Source organism: Mya arenaria, chromosome 13 (genome assembly GCF_026914265.1).
Source record: "Mya arenaria isolate MELC-2E11 chromosome 13, ASM2691426v1".
In the NCBI taxonomy this organism is placed as follows: Eukaryota; Metazoa; Mollusca; class Bivalvia; order Myida; family Myidae; genus Mya; species Mya arenaria.
Genome location: NC_069134.1, coordinates 43,364,557 through 43,390,821, shown reverse-complemented (window position 1 = coordinate 43,390,821; position 26,265 = coordinate 43,364,557). Strand labels below are relative to the sequence as shown.

The 26,265-nt window shown below is 33.0% G+C and overlaps 1 protein-coding gene across 1 annotated transcript; it reads left to right on the top strand.

The window, feature by feature from the left end:
- The first annotated feature begins 400 nt into the window (after nt 1-400).
- Nucleotides 401-22,620, top strand: LOC128213221 (uncharacterized). Its single transcript, XM_052918781.1, has 2 exons — nt 401-495; nt 21,443-22,620. The coding sequence occupies exon 2, from the start codon at nt 21,521-21,523 to the stop codon at nt 22,190-22,192; it is 672 nt and encodes a 223-aa protein (XP_052774741.1). The 5' UTR covers nt 401-495; nt 21,443-21,520; the 3' UTR covers nt 22,193-22,620.
- Nucleotides 22,621-26,265: the final 3,645 nt, after the last annotated feature.

The window sequence follows — 26,265 nt, the reverse complement described above, 5'->3', positions numbered from 1 at the left end:
TTGACTTAGTAATTTCACACATGTATATCAATTTTAATCCCTTCCAATTTATTGTAAAATTAAAAAAAAAACTTAACCTTTTTCAACCTTAAGTACTTTTTGATATTCAAAATGAATCAATAAGCACCTGGTAGGTTCATACTGTTTTTTCATACACTTTTCATGACCTTGTTAACAAATTGATCGCCGTTTATCTTTGTTAAAGATAATTCTTGTTTCAAAGTGCTTCATTGAGATATTCGGAACCTTCTGGTAAGCTCTCTATTCAAGGGTCATCATAGCTCACTGGCTTTGTTTTATTATTGGTTTTACAGTGCTGCACTATTGCAGAAGGAAGCGATCCTACTAGTTAAATTAGTATTGGAATTTTCCCAGTCGAGAACTAGATTGGCAGTACATACTAACGGACTGCCCACAATAATCACACGCCTGTTTGCAGTGAATACACGGCCACTAGTAGTGCAAAGGATACCTTGTTTGGAATTAAGAAAACAGGTTCGTAACGTATTTAAGATTTAAATGTAGTCGAATGTGCCAAGCATCGGTTAGGTATTTTAAATCGTTTTATTTAAATTATTTTCTCCCACTTTGCTATAAGCCGAATCAACCTTTGCAATTGAATCGAAAAATAACTTACTGAAGTTATTCTGCGTCAGGTCTAACAAACATTTTGTCGGAAATAAATCTTGAATCTAAAATTGCTAAATGTTTTCGAGATTTAAATGGGATATCGAATTATTCAGTGTTATGTACAAATAATAAGTATTTGTATTACATTATTTTAGTCAGAGATAATTACACCAAAATAAGATAACTAAAAAAGATGATTAAATGTCTAAAACAATGGTTCTAATGAAGGATACCGATTTTAATTTTATGGAAATGTGCAGAAAGGGCGTTTTTTTCTATCTAATGAGGAGATAGAAGATCACAATAAATCCTTTAGCATTCACCAATAATTTAAAACTTTTGCCTTTTCACCTATTAAATACACGGTTACAATAGTGTTATCAGTAATTAATATTTTCCATATATGCATAATTCAGTTAGTAGTTAAAGGTGTATCACTCAAAATTTATGTTTGTCATGCATATGTATGTATTGATTTTGAATAAGAGTGTCACTTTAACTGTTGACAAATATTACGGCTATTTTTGTTCTTGCACGTTCCTGCAATTCGGTTTCTTCGGACTTAATCAAGAAAGTAAAATAAATGTTCTTCCTTATAAATATACACTTATTGATATTATATCTAACTGTGGTACCGTGCTTAGTTCGTAATTGCAACGGCGTCGCATTTATATTGTAGTCCATAGTGCCATATGTGGAGTATTTGCTAACGTGTTTGTCACAATAGTGATTTGGCTAGTAATATACATATGGAAGTGCTAGGATATTCAGAATGTCCATTATATCATTGAAATGGCTGGTAGCATGACTTGTGCTTCCATCTCAGCGTTTGTCACTGCAGTTGCAACCTTAGTATTGAATTCAATTCTACATATCTTCCTCGTCAAGGACATCTCGGTATGACTTGATGTGCTGATTATATTTTCAATATTAAGCTCGTCAAATTTGCTTTTTGTTTATTTTTTGTATGAATGATGAAGACCGCTTGTTTGCAAAGCAATCCACTTTATTTTCATGCCATAACACTAGTGCCGAACACATGCCGTTATTATGGCTTTAGTGTTTGATGTGAATATAGAGAGAGATAGATAGATAGATAGATAGATAGATAGATAGATAGATAGATAGATAGATAGATAGATAGATAGATAGATAGATAGATAGATAGATAGATAGATAGATAGATAGATAGATAGATAGATAGATAGATAGATAGATAGATAGATAGATAGATAGATAGATAGATAGATAGATAGATAGATAGATAGATAGATAGATAGATAGATAGATAGATAGATAGATAGATAGATAGATAGATAGATAGATAGATAGATAGATAGATAGATAGATAGATAGATAGATAGATAGATAGATAGATAGATAGATAGATAGATATATAGATAGATAGATAGATAGATAGATAGATAGATAGATAGATAGATAGATAGATAGATAGATAGATAGATAGATAGATAGATAGATAGATAGATAGATAGATAGATAGATAGATAGATAGATAGATAGATAGATAAATAAATAGATAATTCTTTATTTCCTCCTTTGAAGAAGAGATTGAACATGGCATTACATAATACATATACATAGACATATTTATAAGTGTGATCGAGTATGTACATATATACATGGAGCATAGTTGTATGGCTCAATTACATGTGATTTATAAGACAATGATAATGTAATTCCAATGTCTATAAGTAAATATATTTACATGTATGTACAAATACTTATGATTAAACAATACATATATAGATTAAAGGAAAATAATTACGATAGTTAATTCGTGTTGCCATTATTACTACATATGGAATAACTGAAGTGCAAATTATGATTTTGTAAAATTATAAATATTTTTAATGGTAATAGCCTAATGCCTAATTCAGCCGAAAGCGAAAATGATTAGACAGTGTATTATTGTTTATTTGCAAGGCAGGACTCGGATACACATAACGTTTTAGTAACTGAACTGTAACAGTAATTACTGATTTTTAGGTTTCTCAATGTTAATATCAAATTAAAAGCAACAATATAACTTAAAACATAAATGTTTAAGTGAATGTCGTTGTTCTTTTGTCCACACATAAAGCACCGCCTTCTTGGTAAACGTTTTGATACGGGAGTCAATGTTAATACGAAAACAAAAGTAAACACTCACACATATGGCACAATCGAATATCCGGTACAAAAGCGGATGGCAGAAGGCTACTCGCTCACTTTGTTGTAGTGTCTCATTATTACTTGTAACGTATTGATCAGAGGATTTTGTAATAAGTCTGCTTGTCCATTTCAAGATTTTGCTCTTTAACTTGTCACGAAGTACTTAATTTTAAATATATTCTAAATATTAAATATGAAAGCAAGCCGTGGATAACAATTTCATAATTAATGCGTCTCTCATGAACAGAAGCAAATGTCATCCCGCTATTCATTATGGCGTCAACCAGAGTCGGTTTTTAAACTGCTTAAATTCAGGAAACCAAAAGGTTTACGTTTAATTAGCAAAGAGAGTCTCGAATCATTAAATCGCATTTGTTTTAATTGGGCGGTGCGGTTGAAATGGACATTTTCATTATGTTATCTAAGAAAAAAGGCGGTCTTTTTCAAACGTTATTTGAACTGACAAATAGTCATGTGATTATTAATTATGTAATGATTTCTTTGAAAGGACCTAATTGTCATTAAAATAAATGAATCTCTCTCTCTACTAAAATATGTTCCTGTAGTTTGTGTTGTATTAACTAATGCAGTTCTATCAATTGCATGCGTGTTTTTTGTGGTCGCTTGTTCATTAATCCTTTAGGATTTTCATCGGCGCCGACAATTCCAATATATTGCAATAAATTCATATGGGAAAAGGCACATATGCATTCCTTGAACAATCCCATTTATGGTCGTTTATTTGATTAGCACTCCGAACAAAACTCATGAAAAGCACTTTGCAGATGAAGGTGATAATCTTTCAGGGAATGATAAATCAAAACCGAATTCGTGTTCCAGTCTTTTTTCACTTTTTAAAATGCAGACCATATACATTTGTTTTAGAAATCGTTTTATTTTATATTCAAAACAAATTATACAGCGCAATTAAAGTATTTGTTTTTTTCAACATGAAGCAAATGTTAGTATCTATTGTTGCTTCGACGAAGATATTTCTAAAAATACGTTACCATACCATTTTGTTGAGAGCAAGGCAAAGCGTTTCAATCGGTCCCATTTGGAAAACTGAAATGTTTTAATAAGGACAAATTCAAACAAATATATTGCTGTTGTTATAAATGGTTATATGCATTTTTATTTTTAGTTTCTGTAAATAAAATATACAATAGTGTTCAAAAATGATGTCGACAAACAGATCGCCGATTTAAAAATAACAACATATGATCAAATGTGTTTTACTGGAAGGGCTATAATTATCTTAATAGCATGGCTTTAAATAATTGATAACACCGCCGCTTTTATCAATTAAATCGTTTCACACTAGTGTTCCAACACATGCGCTGGGGCAAACTGTCGTGAATTAAGTAAACATTGTTTTTTATGAACTCCACAGAACCATCATTATTATTTACTTAAGCATAAACATTTCATCGTCACATTACATAAATATAAAATACAAATATATAAGACACACTAAATCAAACAATACATAGTTACATAATTACATGATAATGCGTTTAAAATTATTTTTGTATTAAATACAGATTTTTTTACTACTAAAAAGAAAAAAGTAAAGAAAAAAATACTCAACAAAGTAACCAATAAAGCAGCGTGTATATTTGTAAATATAGAAGTGAGAATGTTAAATAGATAATTTAATGCAGAAAATATGTAAACTACAAAAAGCGAGAGAATGAGACATGAAATATAAGCAAAATTGCAGTTTTAAAGGAGCCTTTTGCATATAGATCCCAGGTAAATCATTTGCGAAAAGACAGCCGCAGAACAAAACAAAAAACGAATAAAAATGTAATGCAAAGACATATGCAACTCGTCTTGTTTGGGATGACAATTCATGAATAAAGCTATTACACATTAGTATTTCTTATTCTAATGTAATAAGTCGTGATTTATCTGAAATCAAATCGTGAATGTTGTAAAACATATCGAATATTTGAAGCCCAATTTCCTACTCTAGGATTTGCATCTATCTCTTTTTATCCTTTACATCGTTCGATATACATCAGAAACCGACCTAGCTTCCGGTATAAAGACAATGTATTTGTAGACCTTTTCACTTTAAGTATCCATTTAAAAGTGTTTTTGCACTCTTTCCGAGCACTCATATTTCCTAAAGCCCCAAACCTCCGATCCATAATCAAGTATGGACACAACATATGAATCAAACAGATAAAACGTTGATAAAAATTTCAACTGGAACAACTGTATCTTTCATAATTAAAAGTAGGCCATTCATTGATTGAAGAGCTTTACCAGCTTAAGGTTTGGCTGCATCAGTATCGAAGTATGTCTTGCCAGAAAAAGTTAAATGAATGAAAACGGACATTCTGTACAACCGTCTACTATTGCTTTGCCATACGCTAATGTAGATATAAAAGCAAGCCGAATAATCTTAATAAATCTATGTGAATAAATTATAATTATAGATAATTATGCAAACAGTTAAACGTCCCCAGTCAATATCAGGTTTCCTTTAAACAACCTTTAACCGCAATCAACTTGCGAGACATAACAAAAACGTTAGATTTATTTGTTACTGTCGTAAAACTAGTTAACTGTCTTAGTCTAACCGTTTTGAGCCATTCAAACGATGTTTTCATTCGATCGTTATTGCCTGTAAACATAATTGTAAAAATATAAAATTATCCATGACGCGACTATAGCCTTTCAACGCATGTAGCACTTTCATTTTTCAATGCCAATGATTATGCACAAATTAAAGTGAAGGTATCAATACACTCCTCTACGAAAATCGGTTTGCGGAAAGTGAATTGTCAATCCTCCGAAAAAAGAGTTTCCAATTACAGCTTATTTTAAGCATACGGCAAATTGAACGCATTTTGTTACAAAGACATGTACATATGACCGATTTAGTAGTCTCCAAAATGTTCATATCGTATTGCAGACGAATACTTCTTGGAAATATGTTTTCAAGAGAATCAGGGTACTATTTAACTTTATTTACGCATGACGTCAGAGTTATGTGAATAGGAATAACGGTCAGGCTAATATTTGGAGATGACTGTTATTTTGTGCATTAATTGCTTCGAAGACATTATTTCGGTGATCTGTGATAAACCAATTCAGTACATTACTGACAACGTTCACTAGTAGATGATTGGCGATTGTGAAGAAAGTTATATTAATTTAAAATATGATATAACTTTCTTCACAATCTTTGTAAAATATATACTCACTTACATTGACATGGCGTTGTGCGAGAGTGTGATCTTGTGTTTAGGGAGAAACTGTAGTAAACGCACTTGTTCGTCTTGATCACTAGCTCGTGATGAAACGATTATCGAGTACAATCGATTAATCGTCGCTGACAATGGTATGTCGGCGACAATCGATAGTGGTTGTCCAAAATCGATGTCGCTAATGTTACTTCCGGTAACAATGTGTTTTTTTATGGTAAAATTCGAGTAAATGTCAATTTGTCTTTTAGTTAATTTCTAGTTGTGAATTTTAACAACGGAGGTCTCTTTCACCAATGCCGTGAATGTAATCACTTTTGCTTAAAAACTTACAACCTCTCCCATAATTACAAATATGTTTTAATTGTTTATATATTTTATAAAACATTCTTCAATAACCTCTCTGTATATAGTGTTGCGGGTCCGGTCCGACCTGCAAATACCGGGGATCCCGGCTCGATTTAATCTGTTTTTAAAACCTTGTTTGGCAACGTTTATAATTAACTAAATTACTTTTTTGTGAAAGTTTTATGCAATTAAGATATTCTAATGAAATGTTAAATATAACAGGCTGTTTAATGTCAAGTTCGTTTACAAATATTTTACATGCTTTTGCAATTGATATGCAATTATTAAGTTTGTGTTGTGTTGTTATGTTTTTTCGTTAAGTTATTAAAGACTTTGAAAAAGATTATGGAAATTTACTTACTGTTGCAAAAAGCATAACTATAGCATCACGCGTATTGATTCCAGGTTTAACCATTTAAATGATGATACTATGTATAAAAAATGTGTTCCTTACTGATATTATGAACTTTCGGTTATTGTCCGATAGTAAATCGAAATACTTGGTCCGATTTGATGATCGATAGCAAATGGGGTCCGATTTTCAAACACTATCACTAACCGATATAGCCTCATGTAGTTTTCCTTTACCAAAATTGTTCAAAGTATGGCCTTGTGGTCGATAGTGGCACTTAACTAGGGGTCCCTGTTCTTTTATAACTTATATAGTGGTACCAAAATACACAAACCCTTGATGTATGGTATGAGTCTCATGTACTGGCATTTGTAATCTTGTACAAATTACAATGTATGTCCCTGGGGTCAAAGCCGGCCCCTTTCCAAGGGACCCTGCTATTCTATAGAGTTAAATAGTGATTTTTAAAAAAACTACTTCCTTAAAATTGCAAGACACAGACCCTTGATGTTCAATATTGGGCCTTAAATTGTCCTTCATCCAGATTGTTCAAATTACGTCCCTGGTTTGATGCCGGTCCAGCCAAAAGGATCCTTGGTTTTTTATATACTTATGCAGAAAAAAAAATTGAAAAATTTCTTTGAAACCGCACGGTCAAGTCTTATGATAATTGGTATGTAGCCTCATGCAGTGGATGTTTACCAAGATTGTTGAAATTATGTCCCTTTTTCAAAGCTGGCACCGCCACTGGGTTTCCAGGTTTTCTAATGAAACGTTTTCAAACTATGACCATGGGGTCAAAACTGGCCTCGCTCTGGAAATTCCTATATATTTCGGTTGTAAAAACCTTCGTCTTTGAAACCGCAAGGCGCAGACTCTTGAAATTTAGAATTTAGCCTCATGTATTGGTCCTTTACCATTTTATATTCAGAATTATGACCCTGCGGTCAAAGCTGGCCCCTGAGGTCCCAGGTGTTCCATATATTTGTATAGTTAATTTTTGAAATCCTCTCTGAAACTCCACGCCCAGACAATTGATAATTGGTATGAAATGGATCTTACCAAAATTGTTCAAATTAATTTATGCACCTGGATTCAAACTGGCCAGGCCACTAGACTAGTATTCATTAAGACCTTAAGTCATTTCGTAACTTCCTAAAATAATAATAGTTTAAGTTAATGAACATAAAGATATGCAAATGAAAATAAAATATCTAAGATAGTATCAAATAAATTGAATATTTTATTTGACCAGTGAGATACTTACCTTAGGGAAATATTTTAAGTTAGGAAATGACTGGAGAAGTTTAATGAATACCGGTCCAGGGGTTCGAGGATTTATTATGTAACTTATTGTTAAATCTCTAGAAACATCTTTAAATCCACGAGACAAAGGCTCTTGATATTTTGTTAGTAGCCCCATGTAGTGCTAAGCAACTACCTACATCCGTAGCAACAAATGCCATATAAATCAAGGGTTTCGTGTTGTTGTTTGTTCGTTTCAAGACGATCTTATTATCATCGACCATCAATTCTAATGAAGGTATTGTCGCATTCAGCACTCTTTGTGCTTTGATTACTCGTGGTTTATTGGAAAGAGAGATACGCGGATGTATGCACTCTTGCTAGTTAAATTAGTATTGGAATATTGCGCATGAGTTTTCCCAGTTGAATACCAAATTGACAGTAACTGTTATAAATCTAAAGAAAAACGCCTGCTCGTAATAATTCCAAACATGTTCACACTGTTTGATTCAATTCAAAGCGGTTGGCATAGCAACGTAAAATTTAGGTGTAGTATAATTGTAAGTGTATGTTGATGCTGTGCTTTATTACTTATATGCTATGAAAAGTTAAGGATTAAGGATTTAAAATAGGTATCACAAACTTAAACGATAATTTTAGTTATCATGTGAAAGGTGTAATATTTACACCTTAGCTTTAATTCCCTAAATGAACAGCCTTTCGGAAATAGCTGTTTCGATGAACGCAACATCTTCGAATTTGTTCGGAGCACGAAATATCACGTTTTGTTATTGTGCAAGTGTTATCTTGTTATTGTTTGTGTTGGCAGGCAACGAAAATTTTTAATCAAAATGTTAGAAAGTGTTAAATTATAATTTGTTTAAGGATGTGTTGTCATTAACGGTTCAATTTAAAGTTAAAGAGTGTTTGGAAGTAATTTAAAAAAAATCCGTGTTATTGTGACGTAACATGATAAACTATTTCCTGTTACGATCGATCGTTCCATTTACAGGATGAGTGTAAACAATTACTGTAAGGTTTTCTAAAATGAAATTAGGTTTTTGTTAAAAAATTCTGGATATAAATAATCAACTATTTGTGTAATGAATTGCGTGATTGATGTCATTATCAGGGTACGAACGCAGTTGGGCTGATTAAACTACGCGTTAAGTCCCTCTATTGTGGAAAACAGGAAAATACAATACTTACAAATATGTTGATGTTTATTGTTTTAAAAGTGTTGTAGCATACGATACATGCATCATTTTAAATGTATCTGACCTTCCGAAATTATGATCATCATCATTGTTATTATCATTATTATTAATATTATTATTGTTATTTATTATTATTATTATTATTATTATTATTATTATTATTATTATTATTATTATTATTATTTATAATAATTATTATTATTATCAATTATTATTACTTTTTTAACATCGGGTCATTGTAAACAGACCGTGTTTGGTTATGCTGGTAGCTTGATAAATACAGTACAATGGATTTAGTTTGGGTTTATACGGTAATAAGTGTCATTAAACTAAACACATACGTAGAGCTCTTACATACAACATGATGGGTTTACTAGGGACTGTAGCTTTGGATTGCTTGGATAAATCTTGTCATTAATATGGTTTGCAGGAAGTGTTTTGGCCTCTCGTCTTGTTGCGCTAAATTCCCCTGAATAATTATATCAAATTATAAAATCTTTATCACCAAGGACAACTGAACCACAGGAATAATGCGTACATTGTATTTTCATTTTTGTTGTTAGTTGTTCACATTACCAATGACGCCCGCGTGCCTGCCAAGCAATCCACTCTTCATGTCATAGAGCTGAAGCCACTGCAGTATCATATGATTTCACACCACAGGGTTGACATCATTTTGAGCACTCGCTCATTTTTCAGGTCATCGTGTTTAACAAAATAAACAAATAAATTATAAAAGTATAAGTGGAGGTCAAACTGAACTTTTATTTTAATCTGTTTATAATTTTATTTTTTATTTGTTATTAGATTTAATAGACGTCTTCATTTTAAGAAGACATAACTGTATAACAAATTACATAAGTTGTTCACAGATAATAGTTTGAGTGGTTAATAGTAATGCTTACATATATATAGTGAACAATCAATTCATGTTATGTATTGTCAGTTCCTTGCAGATGTTAATGCACCTAGTACTTGTTAACCTCACAGGATACGTGTGCGGTGGTTGAACTGTCACTCTGGGACCCTTCGATGTACTAACGCCGGGACCCGGAGTATAAACTACTAACACCATCACCATTTTATGTACAACTTTGTCCAAACTTAAGAATTAACGAATGTTATACAATTTGCTGCTGTCTGAACGTTAACGGCTGTCTTTTGGTTTCATGTTTTACATAGGTTATGTAACAGAAATGGTTATAGGGTCCTAGTTTACATCTAAAAATCTTGAATCAAAAAGAAATCTCAGAATTAAGTTTATAAAACCATAACGTTATTTGCTGAAAGGTAATATTCATTTATTATCTCGTAATAATTTACTACACATTTTCAATAAACAGATGATTATAAACCATGCAATAGCCCACAATCGTATAAATGTATATGCCGATGGCATTTTCCACACTAAACTGCGCGGACCATGTATTTGTTATAAGCACATTCAAATGGTTCAGTTGTGCTGGCTGTATATATATGTATCACCGTATTACAATTGCTTGTTCTGTTATTATGTTCTTGATGCAAAAAAGATTATACGCTTTTTATAGCTGTGCAGGATTTGGTGGTAGATTTATCCAGTCTAATTACTATTATTATACCAGTTATTGCTTCTTGACGTTATGCTATGCATAATGAAATGAAGCGAACGTTGCCATATGATTTTAATGTGATTGAGATGTGGCATAACCTTTGACATTACATGATCTTGTATTATTAATACCATTATTTTATTTACGTTGGAAACTCGTTCTAACACAGGAACTCATTGAAACAAATGCTTACTAAAGATGATAGCTATTTCATATCATTCTAGTGCATTTTAAAGGTCCAACTTAGTATAGTTTAATTTCAAAACCTTGGTATGTCCACAGCCTTCTGAAAAATGTTGACATTAACAACAACAGCAACAACAACAACAACAACAACATGCGTTATAATGAGCATTCCCAAGATTTAAGACACCACTTGAATGATAACAGAGGCTATGACGCTATACTTGCATCTTTCAAATAGTTCTATTGCATTTAACTCGAATGGCAAATTAACCAAAACTGAATTAACCATAATTTGTTCTGTAAATCGGCTCATACTGTATTTTACATGTAACAATGGTACATTCTATTGCATTTGACCGTTCATAGTATTGACATTGTATACAGAGATGTGTGTTCCTATAGCATACGTTTTCAATGTTCAAGGAACATGGGCAGTTCAAATAGTCCGTCCTTTTCTTGTTGACAATACTCATAAATTTCCCCCAGGGTTTGCGATGTAAGAATTCCTATTAAAAAAATATGAGAGAAGGCGAATACGTATTCCGAAAACAATATCATTCACGATCTTAATTTGATTGTCTTGTCAAAACAACCATTTCATTACTGACGGTTAACGATTTATGATTGCATTTTTGCAATATACACTAATTAAAACGCTATTCGACTTTCAGATTGAATGTTTGTTTCTATTGGCGAAATCATATTAAACACATTTCAATAATAATGCAAACCTCTTTGCTTGGTAGAACAACCAAATCACTTACTTAATAACTGCTTGTTCCACCATGAACAGAAGATATTTTATAAACATATATATATTTATATACATGCATTATTTTATTATTGTACGAGGCTCTGCACTTAAGATCGGCGCCAAATAGGAACGGTATTATACCCGTTTTAATGCTGGAAACCAGAGAGCATTACGCTAAAACATCATTGAAAATCACGTCTCATTATACCTCGTATTTGCGTTGGTCGTGTTGTGGCAATTTGCATTTTGTAATGACGCGGCCTTTTGTATAGGCTATATGACCTATACATTTATCATGAAATATTTACTCTCAAAGGACTGAAATGGCACAAAAATAAAATATTGACGTGAACCTACGGTCTTACTAAACTATTTCACAGTAGTTTATTATTTTTCAAAAGTACAAAAAATAATATTTAGTATAAGAATCTAGTGAAAATATCAATTTGAAAGTATTAACTAAAATGTCTACCAAAGTTGTATACTAAATTTAACTATGTAATATGAAATGGTTGCTACTTAATGTGTTGTTAACGTTATAATATCGCTGAAACATTAATACGTGAGCTTAGATGTGTTGCCTCGCTTATACGAAAATGTTTTAAAAATGTTACAAAACCTTTGTGTTTTGAGCAAGACAAAGCGTTGATCTATTGATCCCACTTGGAAAATGGAAATGTTGTAATTATGACAAGTTATATCAAATACATCGCGTCTGTGTGGAATTGTTACGTAATCTTATTTCCGGTATTGATGTATACTATATCGTTAAAACATTGTTTTTGTCCACAAAAAAAAGATAAAACAATTATCTGATTTGTGAAATAAAAATAAAAGTATGATAACATGTGTCATACTGGAGAGACTATAATTATCGAAATCACCTGGATCTAAATAATTGATTAGAGCGCCGCTTTGTCAAGCAATTCCTTTTTTTTGCCACTGTTCCAACAAAAACGCTTGGGCAAATTATCGTTTAATAAACATAGGTTTTATGCCCTTAATGTCTCGATTTTCTGGCATATTTGTACTAACAGGGAGACGCACAATGTCGTGTGACGTGAGGCCATCCAGGCTACACGTTCGCTTGGCTTCTCAATATGGTCGCCAGTACTGAGATGTCTGCCCCCGAACGGTTTGATGGTTATAAATATTAGCAATTACATTTGTGTTTAGACGAATTAAATGAGTAGTTTAAACTGAAGAATATAAACGTTTCTTTGCCATCATACAATACATAGCCGAACTAAAACATGTTTGCTTAAAATTAGACAATTCACTGTACAGACGATTTATTACGCCTACTCCCCTTTTATCGAAGTATCACATGCCCGAGGAATGTTAATGTGTTTAGACGGGAATTCGCCTAACGTCGACATAATTTCCACTTACAATATAATTTTAAGTGATATAACAATTTTAGAGACCTTTTTTTCAAGAAATGAATTATATATATTTATTAAATTAGGATAAGATAGAATCGTTTAAAACTATATATCAATGGTCATTTTGAACTATGGAACGTTTTGGAAACCAATCCTATTCAGGGCTTTTTATGCACCATCGTTGCACTTTTATATCTGTGTATTAAAAATAGAGATACATGGATAAATGCGCTCCTTCTAGTTAAATTAGTAACGGAATATCACACATGGGTTTTCCCAGTTGAATACCAGATTGACAGTTACTGTTATATAGCGACAGACCATCGCCTGCTCGTTGTAATATCAAACATGTTCACACTATTTGCAAACAACGTTCTATAGTTTGGAGAGGAAAGTTCGTTTTTGAAATTTAATATAAAGCGGTTGGTATAGTTACGTTTGATTGAATTGTAATAATATCGTTGCTGTTTTTGGATGTGCTAAATTAGTTAGATGCTTTTAATATTTATCTTCAACCTTAACTATGTATCAAGTTACTCAAGTAACAATTTGAGTTATCAAGTGTGAGTCGAAGTGAAAATTTTGAAGATGCGCAAAGAATACAAAGTACAACACTGCAAGGGTCTTTATTGTTTGAAAAAAATATTTTATTTTAAATATATTTGACCTATAAAGAGTATGTTAGTATGCAGTATGTATTGTATTTCTTTAATGCAAAGTTCTTTCAGAAGTGTTATCTGACTGCTCTTAATTTCTGTTATTGTGTAAATATATTGCGATCTTATGTTGTCATAATCATCATAATACTATACATAAGAAAAGTTCGTGCATGAGCATGGCTGTGGTGTGGAGTTTTGATATGGTTCTTAGTAGGCATTAGGAGAGTCAGCGTTTTTAACGCTGTATGAACTGCTGGGATCGATACTGTTCGTAGTAGGTGTATTTGGCCTCCAGCTTTCTCCCTCTAGTTACCAATGAATTATTATTTCAAATGATAAAATCCTTATCGTCAAGGACAATTTAAACATAGGCATTATACGCAGATTGTTTTTTCAATAATCTGCTCATCATAAGTTTTCTACATTATCTATGACGCCCGCTTGGTTTGTCAACCGATTCACTATTCATATCACAGAGCTGGTGCAACTGCAGTGTTGAATGAAAACAAACCATGGGGTGACTTTTTATGAGCAATCACTTATTGCTACGAAGCTACTGTTTTGCTATCTAAATTATAATTGACTGTAATTAGATTTTTTTTTATTTCAATTAGACATCATTGTATCACAATTTAAATAAGATGTCTACAAATCAAATTGGATTGGTTAATAGTAATGAATGGATAAATATTGACCAATCAAATCATGTTTGGGATATTTTTACGAAATTAATATATAATCAATTTCAATCAATTTGCTGCTGTCTAAATGTTAACGGCTATGTTTTGATTTCATGTTATTCCATATTGTTTTGAATTGGAATGGTGATAATTAAAGTTCCATGTATCTAAAAATAGTCTTAGACCTCATGCAAACTATATACGTATATAAAACAATGACGTCAAACATATTGTCTTTATAAATTTACGCGTTATAACTTACTGAACATTTAACACAAACATCTCTTTATCAACTACGCAACGAGCCACTCTCGTATAATAAATATTACATACCTTTGGCATTATTATCAATGAATCAGCGCAGACCATGTATTTATAATTAGCATGTTCAACTGGTTGAGTTGTGATTGTCGTATTTATATCATCATTATCACACCGGCTTGTTAATTCTATTTTTCGAGGTCATTATTTTCTTGGTGCAAACAGATTATTTAATCGGTGCAAGCTTTGGTCATAGATTGGGTCAGTCTTATTTCTATCATATTTTCAGTAATCGCTTCACGACGTTACGCTATGCCTAATGAAATGAAGCGACCGTTGACATATGATATTAATAAGATTGAGATACGGCATAAACTTTTTCATTACTCTTTGGATGTGAATGAGGTATTTTCATTATTATATACGTATGATTAACACTAGAAAAAATGTCGTAAAATGGTTATAATCCAGAAATGCTCAAATGTACTAGAGATGAGAGATATTTCATATATATCAATATTGTGCATTTTGAAGGGCACAGTGGGAGGTTCTTGTCGTGAACTTCCGTCCACACTATGATTTACATGTTACATTTGAAAAATCTATTGCATTTGGCAAGGTTCGTGTTTACATATATCATACGTATTCAATGAACAATGCATGTGGACCATTTATATCTACAACCATTAAAATGGAAACCAGGAGTTAAACTTAATGTATAAACAAAGGATAAGTTTTTTTATTTAAAGTTTTATTTTGTTTGTGAAACAATATAAGCAGTTTAATTGACAATACTCGTACTTTGAAACTTGTTCCCCCAGGGTAAACGTTGTGAGAACTCCTATAAATTACTATTGGAAAAGGCAGGAACTTATTCCCAAAACAATATCATTCACTATCTTAATTTGATTTGTTCTAAAGAAAACCCATTTCATTACCGACCGATAGCGGATTATGATAACTTTTTTGCAAAAAAAATATTAATTAAAATTTCAGTCGACTTGTGTGTTTTACATTTTGGTTTGGTAAAAAACGAAAATGAGATAAAGGTAGTAAATCTCTTGGTGGTCAAACAGTGTATAGTTAGGTAGCGAATCAATTGGCTGGTTAAAACAATGTCAAAAAAGAAAGCAAATTGCTTGGTAAGAGAAAGCACTCCTATTGGCTAAAATAGTGTAAGGAAAGGTAGTTAATCTCTTGGTGGTCAAACAGTTTATAGTTAGGTAGCGAATCTATTGGCTGGTTAAAACAATGTCAAAAAAGAAAGCAAATATTTTGGTTACGGAAAACACTCTTTATTGGTTAGAATAGTGTAAGGAGAGGAAGTTAATCTCTTGCTTGGTTAAACAGTGTTAAGTCAGGTAGCAAATCTTTTTGCTTGTTAAAACAATGTACGACAATAAGCAAATATCTTAGTTAGGGAAAACAACATTTCTTTATTGGTTAAAATAATGTAAGGAATGGTAGTAAACCTCTTGCTTGGTTAAAACAGGTTAAAGAAAAGTAGAACGTATGTTGGCTTTTTTGATTTAGCGTAAGAAAGAAAAGCAAATCCTTTGGCTTGAAAATCAATACCTCTATATTGGTTTAAACAGTTCAAAGAAAGATTGCAAATCTCTTGGCATGGTTTAACATTATAAAGTAAGGAAGCAAATCTCTTGACATGGTTTAACATTATGAAGAAAGGAAACACATCTTTTGCCAAGGTAAATCAGTACAAGAAAGGTGACCAAATTTCTTGGCTTGGGAAAACAATATCTCTTGATTGGTAAGACAGTGTTAACAAAGGTAGCAATCCCTTTGGCTGGTTAAAACAGTGTAAAGATAGGACATTTCGTGACAGGGATATTGTATTAAATAAGGTAGGAAATATCTTGTACTGTTAATACAGTCTACGCAAACGAAACACTTATATTGACTTGGTAAAATAATATAAAAAAGGTAGCAAATCTCTTGGCTGGTTAAATCAGTGAAAGGAAGGGTAGCAAATCTCTTGGCTGGTTAAATCAGTGAAAGGAAGGGTAGCAAAAATCTTGTTTTGGTTACAAATAAAAAAGGTAGCAAATCCCTTGTCTTGTTAACAAGTATATACAAAGATAGCAACTCTCTCGGCTGATCAAAACAGTGTAAGAAAATATGGCAATTCGCTTGGCTTTGTAAACAAACTATTGACATACCAAATCACTTCAATGTTTAGGGTCCGCGGACGGATAGGTTTTGGGCTTTCCGATGGAAAAAAAACGAAGAATTTATATGATTAACGATCTTGCGAACTAATTTAAATTTCCTTTTACAGGTTCGGACTACAGAGTAGAAGAGTGTAAACAACATGTATTCTTGGCATTTGATAGCAGAAATTGATGTTTTATGTTTTAATTCCATTATCGACACACTTAAAACAAGTTTTCTTCGAACTAAGTTTGCATTTGTTGGAATCTAACAGTTGGGAATGGTCCAGAATGGACTAAGGATGCGGTAGTGTCTACCTTTTTACATATGACACCACTCATAAGTAGATAGGTTTTCGTACTAAGTGGTTCCGCTGAAGTGGTATCTCAAACGTATTTCCAATCATGCAGGCCATTAGTATGTGCTGTAAACTTTTTTTTTAGTGTGCCCAGCTTTTGTCAAGTTATCCGTTCCATGCTAAAACTACATAAATAATACGAAGTGGCTAACTACAAGGTCGTTATGTTTTGACAAAGGCATACATCGTAGTATTTTATGCTATTATGGCGACCGATAATTTGTTTTGGTAAAAAAGTGTAAATGAACAAGTACATAAGTGCTAAGATATAAGTGCTGTCTTAGAGCTGAAGGATACAGCATATGTGTTGCGAGTTCAGCTTTTCGCAATGGGAACATTTGATAAGCTTACCTTAACGGATGTAAAACGTAACTAAAACTGTATGATAATTGTCACAAATGATTCATTTTTAATAACTTAAAAATGAAAAAAACAACAACAAAAAACAAACAACAACATAGCAATGTGCATACTTTTAAGTACTAACGGGTATGTGTTCGTTTCATGATTTATGTACGATAAACGATATATCATACCCTAAATAGACAACATTTGTGTGCATAATGTATGTATGTTAGTATTTTTCAGAAGCTTATCAAACAAAATAATAAATGGTGCATATGAAGTATGTTAAAGTTAACAGATTCTTATTCAGTGTTTAGATAGATTGATATATTTATTTCAGTATAAGATGAACATGTGCATGTCAATAACAGCAACATGTTCAAACTACTACGCATGGATTAATTTTCTGCATTATTACGATATATATATATATAATTAAGAAAACTTTTTTTAGATCTTATTTGTAAATTATGATACGAGTAAGAGTGTCATAGTTTCGTTATTTTGCTGCAAATCAGCGTGAATTGAACTTGATGAGCAAAGGGTTATGGCAATAAAACACTCGAATATGCTTCATTTATGACTTTTATACAGATTTAAGATAACTTAAGTTACGGATAAGATCCATTGATTATCGTTTACGTTCAAATACATATAACCAGACTTTGTACGTTTTCTTGGCTGATTAAAACAGTTTCTGCTACTTGACTTTGTAGTTTCGTTTAATCTAGATTCTGAAAAAGCGATGCCGTAGTGGTTCTTGCACTTTTACAAGACGTCAAACCGTGGCAATACACATGTCAATATTTCTTTTATGATCGAGAAACCTTAAATGGCTGTAAAAGGGTTTGTTTTAGAATTGCGTCCTCCTTAAAATATATTACAAGTATCAGTTACAATCGGGTAGAAACGAGCGTTCGACAAACCATACGGTTAATGTTTTTCTTCATAAATTTTATAAAACGTTTAACTGCAGGAAAAAAAAAGATTTTGTCTAAACTGAGCAATTAATTTGTATTTCCTTGTTCATTTTGTACGATTATATCTGATCGGAAAAGAAAAACGAAGAAAAGTTCTCATTCAGATCCGCTTCCTTGACGGGCTTAAACAGGCTCAGGTGCTCAGACAAAGTCTACGTCCTTTGAGTATGGCTTTGTCATTTCAGAGGCTGCAACACCTGATTCAGATTCTTGTTTAATTGGAACTACTGTAACAGTAGTTCTCAGAGTATATAAACATATAATATAAAGTCATGCCGTATGACATTGTTTTCAATGAATTATCTCTAGAATAAATTGAATGCAGCGAATCATGTTATAACGAGAGAATGGACTTCTAAGTGTATATCAATGGGAGTCTGGTTTATTTGTTTGCGACACAATGTTTAAATCTAGATGAATCCGACCAAGTCCACAATATAGCTCCATCATTGTTTAATCATGATTAAAGCAGCTGTGTAAGGAGTGTACATTCTTTGTTTAGGAAAACTGTTGCAATAGTCATACAATCGAAACTACAATAAACCAATCATTAAGATAAAATTAAATTCTCAAATCCGTGCATTGCAAGAACAGAAACATCATTTGGCTTCTGAAGTTGAGAACAGATCTCGCATGCTTTTTAATGCTAAATGTTGAATATTGTTTAATTACGTCTTAATCTTAACACCTCTTCGAGCCCAAGTCTTTGCAAATGACACAATATAAATTTATATTAGCAATACTTTGTCGTACTTCACTTTCGATACCGGTTTTCAAATCCGACCACAGTTGTTTAAATATAAAAATGAATTGTATTAAATAAAATACTCAATATTTGCTGTAACATGGCGAGTGTGTATTTTTTGTCATTTTTTTCGGTACAATTATCAGTCATCGTCGCATGATGCAGGCATTGATAATTTTAGCTAAAGTATTACTAGATTTGTGCTGATGCGCTAATGAAATTTAGATAGACACACACATAAGCACAAATACCAAGCACAATTGAAGTTTGTATAACTCCTGTCCAGTAAGATAAGCATTTTCATATGGTATGATAACTACACTGTATCACAGGGTTTACGGATATGCCACAGCCAATTGAGGTATCCGATACACAAGTAAGCCTGCCATTACGTCATTGGCAATATTACTAAACTACACTGTATCACAAGGTTTACGGATATGCACAGCAAATTGAGGTATCCAATACACAAGTAAGCCTGCCATTACACCATTGGCAACAATACTTAACTACATTGTATCACAAGGTTTACGGCAATGCAACAGCCAATTGAGGTATCCAATACACAAATAAGCCAGCTATCATGTCATTGAGAATCACAAGTATACTAAACTACACTCTATCAAAAGGATTACGGATATGCCATAGCCAATTGAGGTATCCGATACACAAATAAGCCTGCCATTACGTTTTTAGCAATAAAACAAAACTACACAGTATCACAAGGTTTACGGCTATGCCACAGCCAACTGAGGTATCCGATACACAAATAAGCCAGCTATCAAGTCATTGAGAATCACAAGTATACTAAACTACACTGTATCATAAGGTTTACGGCTATGCAACAGCCAATTGAGGTATCCGATACACAAATAAGCCAGCTACCAAGTCATTGAGAATCACAAGTATACTAAACTACACTGTATCACATGGTTTACGTTTATGCCATAGCCATCGATGATATCCGATACACATATAAGCGTGCCATTACTGTCATATATTGTCATTGGCAATAATACAAACCATCGATGCCTGGTGACCGCCCCCGAAAAAGAATTGCTTATTGATTATTGATTTCAAATATAAATGATTGAAATTGTCGATCGATAAAGTTTTTGCTGATTATGTTTGTGTTAGATGCATTCAACATGATAAAAGATTTGAAGACGGACGTGAAGCTACCCCTTTTTTATACATATTCTAACTCTGCACAAACAACCCTTTCAAATGCTACATAAATATATTGGGTCATAAGGTTTCCTAAATTAACTTGATTGAGCATCGGACATCTTAAACCATTTTAAAAAGTGTTTTTACATATGTATGTTTGTGCGCATAACTTCAAGAGAAATCTTAAAAAAATATAATTTTAACGAAAATGTAAACGGTAGTATGAGTATCAAACATATCCAAACAGTTTGAAATCCCTGACCGACATCATTGTGTTAACAGTAAAGAATTGTTTCTGGGACACAACTAATTTGCACCATATATGAACGTTATATAGTTAGTTCGAACTTGTTTTGCTGGTGGTGGTTTATGTACTGTTTGAATTGTTAATAGTAATATATTTTTAATTAGTAAATTATGCATATAATTTGCAGTATGCATTACATTTTTGTTTTTGTTTCTGTTATGGTAAATGTATGACATTTCTGACCGGTATGACCTGAAAACCTTCGAACGAACGAACACTTCAAGTTTCCGCGAAAGTCTTGACACTTTTCCGGTTTTCGTGAGGTTTCCCGGAAACCTAAGATGTGTTTTATAAATGGCGACTGCGGCATGCAAAAATGTGCTTTGGTTTTGCTAGCGCAGGCTACCAATACATTGGATTACAAATTGCTTTTATGAGAATGATACACCGCTACGATATGCAATGTCATTAAACATAATGCAATATTCAATCAGTTTCATGTCATCTGAAAACGTTGCCAGAGTTACAATGAATATAAAGTGGATTATTTAAGTCTCCTCTATAGCTTCAAGGTTCTTTTTGTTATTGTTGATGAAAATCAGGAGTTATCGGACAGGTGTATGGCAGTAAATAAGACAACAAAATCATTAATTGGTTCATTATTCTATTGTTCTACAGTCGATAATATATGCATACAATTAAAAATACATTCTTTCCATTTTCCAGACACAAGTACTATGGCGGTAAGTGTTACCAAGCAGTGCCTGACGGAATTGTAGTAGAGGGTGTTTGCAACTTCCAACTATGAAACAGTTGTATCTTCAAGCAGGTTGTGATCCCTTCAGGGAGCGGGTTACGGGTCTAAACAGCTCAACTTCAAACTCCCTTCTCTCCTACATCATCCGAGGATGTTCACTCATCAACGATACGTCATTTCCGGTGTATGTTGACATTGTTGAGAGTGAACGCAACAAAACCAGCCAAGAAACAGACTCCGGCGCAGTGTTATATATTGTTGCTGTTTTGGTGTTTTATTCTGCCGGAATAATTGTGATGATTATTAAGTATTTAAGACGTGAGCAGAGAGAATTGGAGGAGGAACGTATCTTAGAAGACTTCTTTCGAAGTATGCCAGCATATAAAAAAGAACGTGAGCAAAACAATGTTAATCGCGTGGCAATACACGCATTTCATGCGCTGACGTCATTTTCTTATGACGAAGATGAAAATGACGTGTACAGCTCAGACGGGGAGGAAGAGTTGCCACCGTGTGCGGAAACAATTGAAGAGGAGGAGGGTGAACATCACGAATCTCGTGAATTCTCACAGTTTTCAATGTCGTTAAATAAATCCCTCGAGGAGCATGATCTTGCCTACTCACGAGGCTCAGACGCCCAGTTGACAGATTTAGTAGAAACGACAAACAGTTCGTCGGAACTATCTGGGACTAATTTGGAGAAAGAGACACATCTTTGACAAGTGTTTGCAATTATCGTTTCAGATTCTCTGAAGATTATGGTTTCGTTCTTTTTTCACAAAGGAAGTGTTCAGTGTTGTTCTGGTATTTAGTATAGGGTATCAACTGAGATCAACAGTTGCCTTATACTACACACCTTCTGACATCGAAACAAAAGAATATGACTCTTTTGCGGAAGCTGGCAGTATTTGTATCAAACTGTATCATTCCATTTGAGTCCCGCAATAAACCTAAATCATTATTGACAATCCGAAACAAAACTTGCCTTACACTAAAGTATGGACTATTGTCGGTGCCTTTCTAAATATTTGGTGTGGACCTATGTAAATATAACAAGTAATCGGAATTGATTTAATACTTATTTAGTGTTTAAGCTTTAATCACAGTGATTTTCATTCATTTACTTAAGGTCGTTTTTTTCGAAAATAGTTGAAGTTTCGTATTTGGCTAAGTGTCGTTCGAAAGCTGACCTGGTCCATAACTCCATTCAATATTTTTAGATAGAATAATTGAAACATTTTTTAAATAGTTTTGATTAAAAAATATGAATTAATAAATGAATAAATTTATTTTAACTGTTTGTTGCGTTTATATTTTAGAAAGAAATATTTATTGTTTTCCAGACGGTTTTCTCAAATCAAAAGCACATAGAACCTCGCCTTAGATTTGTGATTTCGCACACAATAACCTTGTGATTTGTAAAAGATGTTGTTGTTTTTTCTAATTATATGTTTTTAAAGCACATTGGTGACTGATATTGCAGGGCAGAACAAAAGAAAGAAAGCAGTGCTTAATTGAATATACTTGGAGTGGCAGACAATAAATTCTATTATAGTCATAAAGCAGGTTAGAATAACAAGAACACAGAAGGGAATTGAAGTGCGTGTGTTAACAGTGGCACGTAAAATCGAGACATTTTTATGTCTCGATTTTCATTTTCTGTCAGACAGATGTTTGATAAGGCTTCACTTATTGATAGAACTATTCTGATGAATGTGTGATCTATTTACGGTGTCTGTACGTTTTGTGACCCTCGATCAGTGTCTTTTGGGCTTTTTAATTGTGCCTCTGAGCAGGGTTTGTACCTGAATATTTGCTTGTCTCTGTAGTTTTAAGTGCAATAACGATACATGTTGATACAATTGTAAAGTCTGTTTTACGCCCGAAAAACAAGGTAATGGAAACTGTATTATGATGACCAGCAAACGGTTGTAACCTTGTGTACGGACACATGGATACGTTGTTTAAGGAACTAAGTTCATGGTTTGTAATATGCATTTTCACGGCATAATTATAAGTCATAACTGTTCCGTCTCAAGTAACAAAAACAATCGACATACATCTAACATGCTCATATTCTTCAAATACTTTACCCCAGCACGGAAGTTGCAGACTGGCTTGTGCTGCTTATAATGATTACCACCAACAAACTGTTTTTAAAAGACATTCAAATGGCGGATAATGATTAAGCTTACTGTGAATCAGATACCAGTAGTCCAGGGCCACCAATCATTTTCTTTAAAGCTTTAATACTGACTGCAGGTGACCTATATACATACCATTGGTGACGGCTTTGATGTTTCTTAGTTTATATCAATAAATGTTTGCTCAAGATAAAACACATATTTAATTTGATATTAATTACTTACTTATTTCTTGGAAAGAAATCCTTATTGAGATACTAATGAAATGCGACCCTGCTGTGTCTCGAACAAACGACATCTTGGTCGGAAGGCCTAGCATTTCATTGTTTTAAAACTCTTTTCTGTCTTTTTAAAATAACTCCATGAAAACTACAGCAACAAGCCTAGTAGCCAATAAAGTATTCCCTGGTAAACAAAGTTTGTTTTTTTTCGTCCTTCAAAACCGCGTTTGCATTGCGACAATTCAATTGTGTGAATGCCGTATTGTTCTGTGCAATATTGTGCAGCAATCTGGTATTGGTGAGGTAAAATACCCAGGAAGAACTTTTACTGGTCAGTGTGTCCATTTATGCCATAAGATAAAAAAACAAACATTTTCAATCATGACGGACATTGATCTGACTAGTCGACATCTTTTTTGTAGTATGGATTCATTGTCGTATTAGCAGAAACAAATTGTTGCTTAATTCATTTCATCCGTATTAAAAGATAGAACGCAACATTAACACGTAGACAATGTTCGCTTGTGTTTTTTATGTCATGAAAGAATGCGTGTCTGATTAAAAAACTAAAGGGTCATATTGACATGAGTTCGAATAAAAGTAATACAATAAAATGAAACACACACAGATTCAAGATATTGCTATTATATATTTGCGCATTAAAAGCTATAATATTTGAATGTTTTAAACATCAATATCCTACCATTGAACAGCTCAGTCTATTGCTAGCTCCCTAGTAAAGCACTTGACTACAATCAATAAAATTCATTACAGCAACTAATTTGAAATAGGAAGCAACATGAAATGTAAATAATTCACCGCGTCTCCTATTGTGTTAAGTAACTCTGTGGTGATCCAATCCATTAGAGCACCGTCATATGCAATGTGGTATGTCGTTAAAACATTAAATGAATGAAAAACATGCCATAAAATACATGCAAAATGTATTGTCCTTGTATGAATACAATCTAAATCAATAGAGTTCTGAAATAAAAAGTTCTGAAATAGTAATAAATGCTTCATTCTCATTTAAATATAAACAAACTAAAAGGGAAAATGGCGATAGTACGTATGTTACAACGGAATCTTGCAACACTGAGGAACTACGACGGCCTATGACCAATCACTGTAAGTTTCTGTACGCAAAATCAAATCCGTTACCTCTAGTATTGGACAATTACTTTTTACACTGGAGGAGAACCAAATAAAGTGAATTAGGTTACTAATAATTCAGCCAATAAGTTAACTATCAAATTTTAAGTAGCGCGTCATTTATTGAAAGCGTTGTTTTAATATGTATGTCATATGTGTCTATATTAACTATTGACGATGTTGTGTCTTTCCTTAAGTGAATAATATGATGGTTTGAGCCTTGTACCTCAGTTAAATGTTTGACATGTAGTTTCCATTGTAATATTATAAAATAATGATAAGCATTAACTACGTTCGTTCTTGCGTTATGAAAATTTAACGATCTAATTCATAGTTTCTACAATGTCCTACTAAGCCAAGGACAAGTCAATACAAATACATCACAAGCAAAATGTTTACACTATACAAGTTTCACATTAAATGTCAATGAAACATTCCCATGGAATGATCATGAAACCACACAATCATCCCAACTTGATGAAGAACTGGAATAATCACACCTTATCAAAGCCAAGAAGCCTTATTTTAATCATTGGTACATCATGTTATTACCAGAGGTATCTGTCAGCCATAGTAAGTTCCAGTTATGTCATGCTAGACAGATTGGAAACTTTACATAATTTCGACCTGAAATTTACAATCAAATTACAGAGACCATGCTTGTCTCGCTTAATCTGTTGCTAAACATTTGCTTCTTTTTGTAAGATAAAGCCGTAGACGCAGGGTTCTAATTGCTGGAATGTGAACGTCTACTTTGTTTTAAGACAGTACCCCGATAATCTGATTTAGTGGTATAGACTCTAAAGTAACATCAAAGGAGAGAGTAAAAGGACCGAAGGGAAAACCATTTTGTGGATGATAGAAAAATAATATAGAAAACATGAACTATTTTGACAACTGATTTTTCTGTTTATATATGTGTTAATACTCTCGCCGGACCTTCGATATACCACTTCAAAAGTAAAGGCCGAAGACACGAAGGCAAAGACGCGAAAGTACAAATGTACGAAAGTAAAAAAACGAAGCGTTTTAGCATTTGTGTTTTCACCTTCGTCCCTTTACATCTTCGCTCCTTTGCGGTGAAGGCGCGATGGCCCTAACGCAGCACCGTAGATATTGTTACGAGTTCTGTTTAGGCTAAATATGAGCTGTTTTGTTTTACATTTAGATATTTTAGAAACACTCGGGCAAATGATCAATGTACATTATAAACAAACTTGTGGCGTTAAACAATACGCCAAAATAAACAATATCAACATAATCAACTTTTTAGTA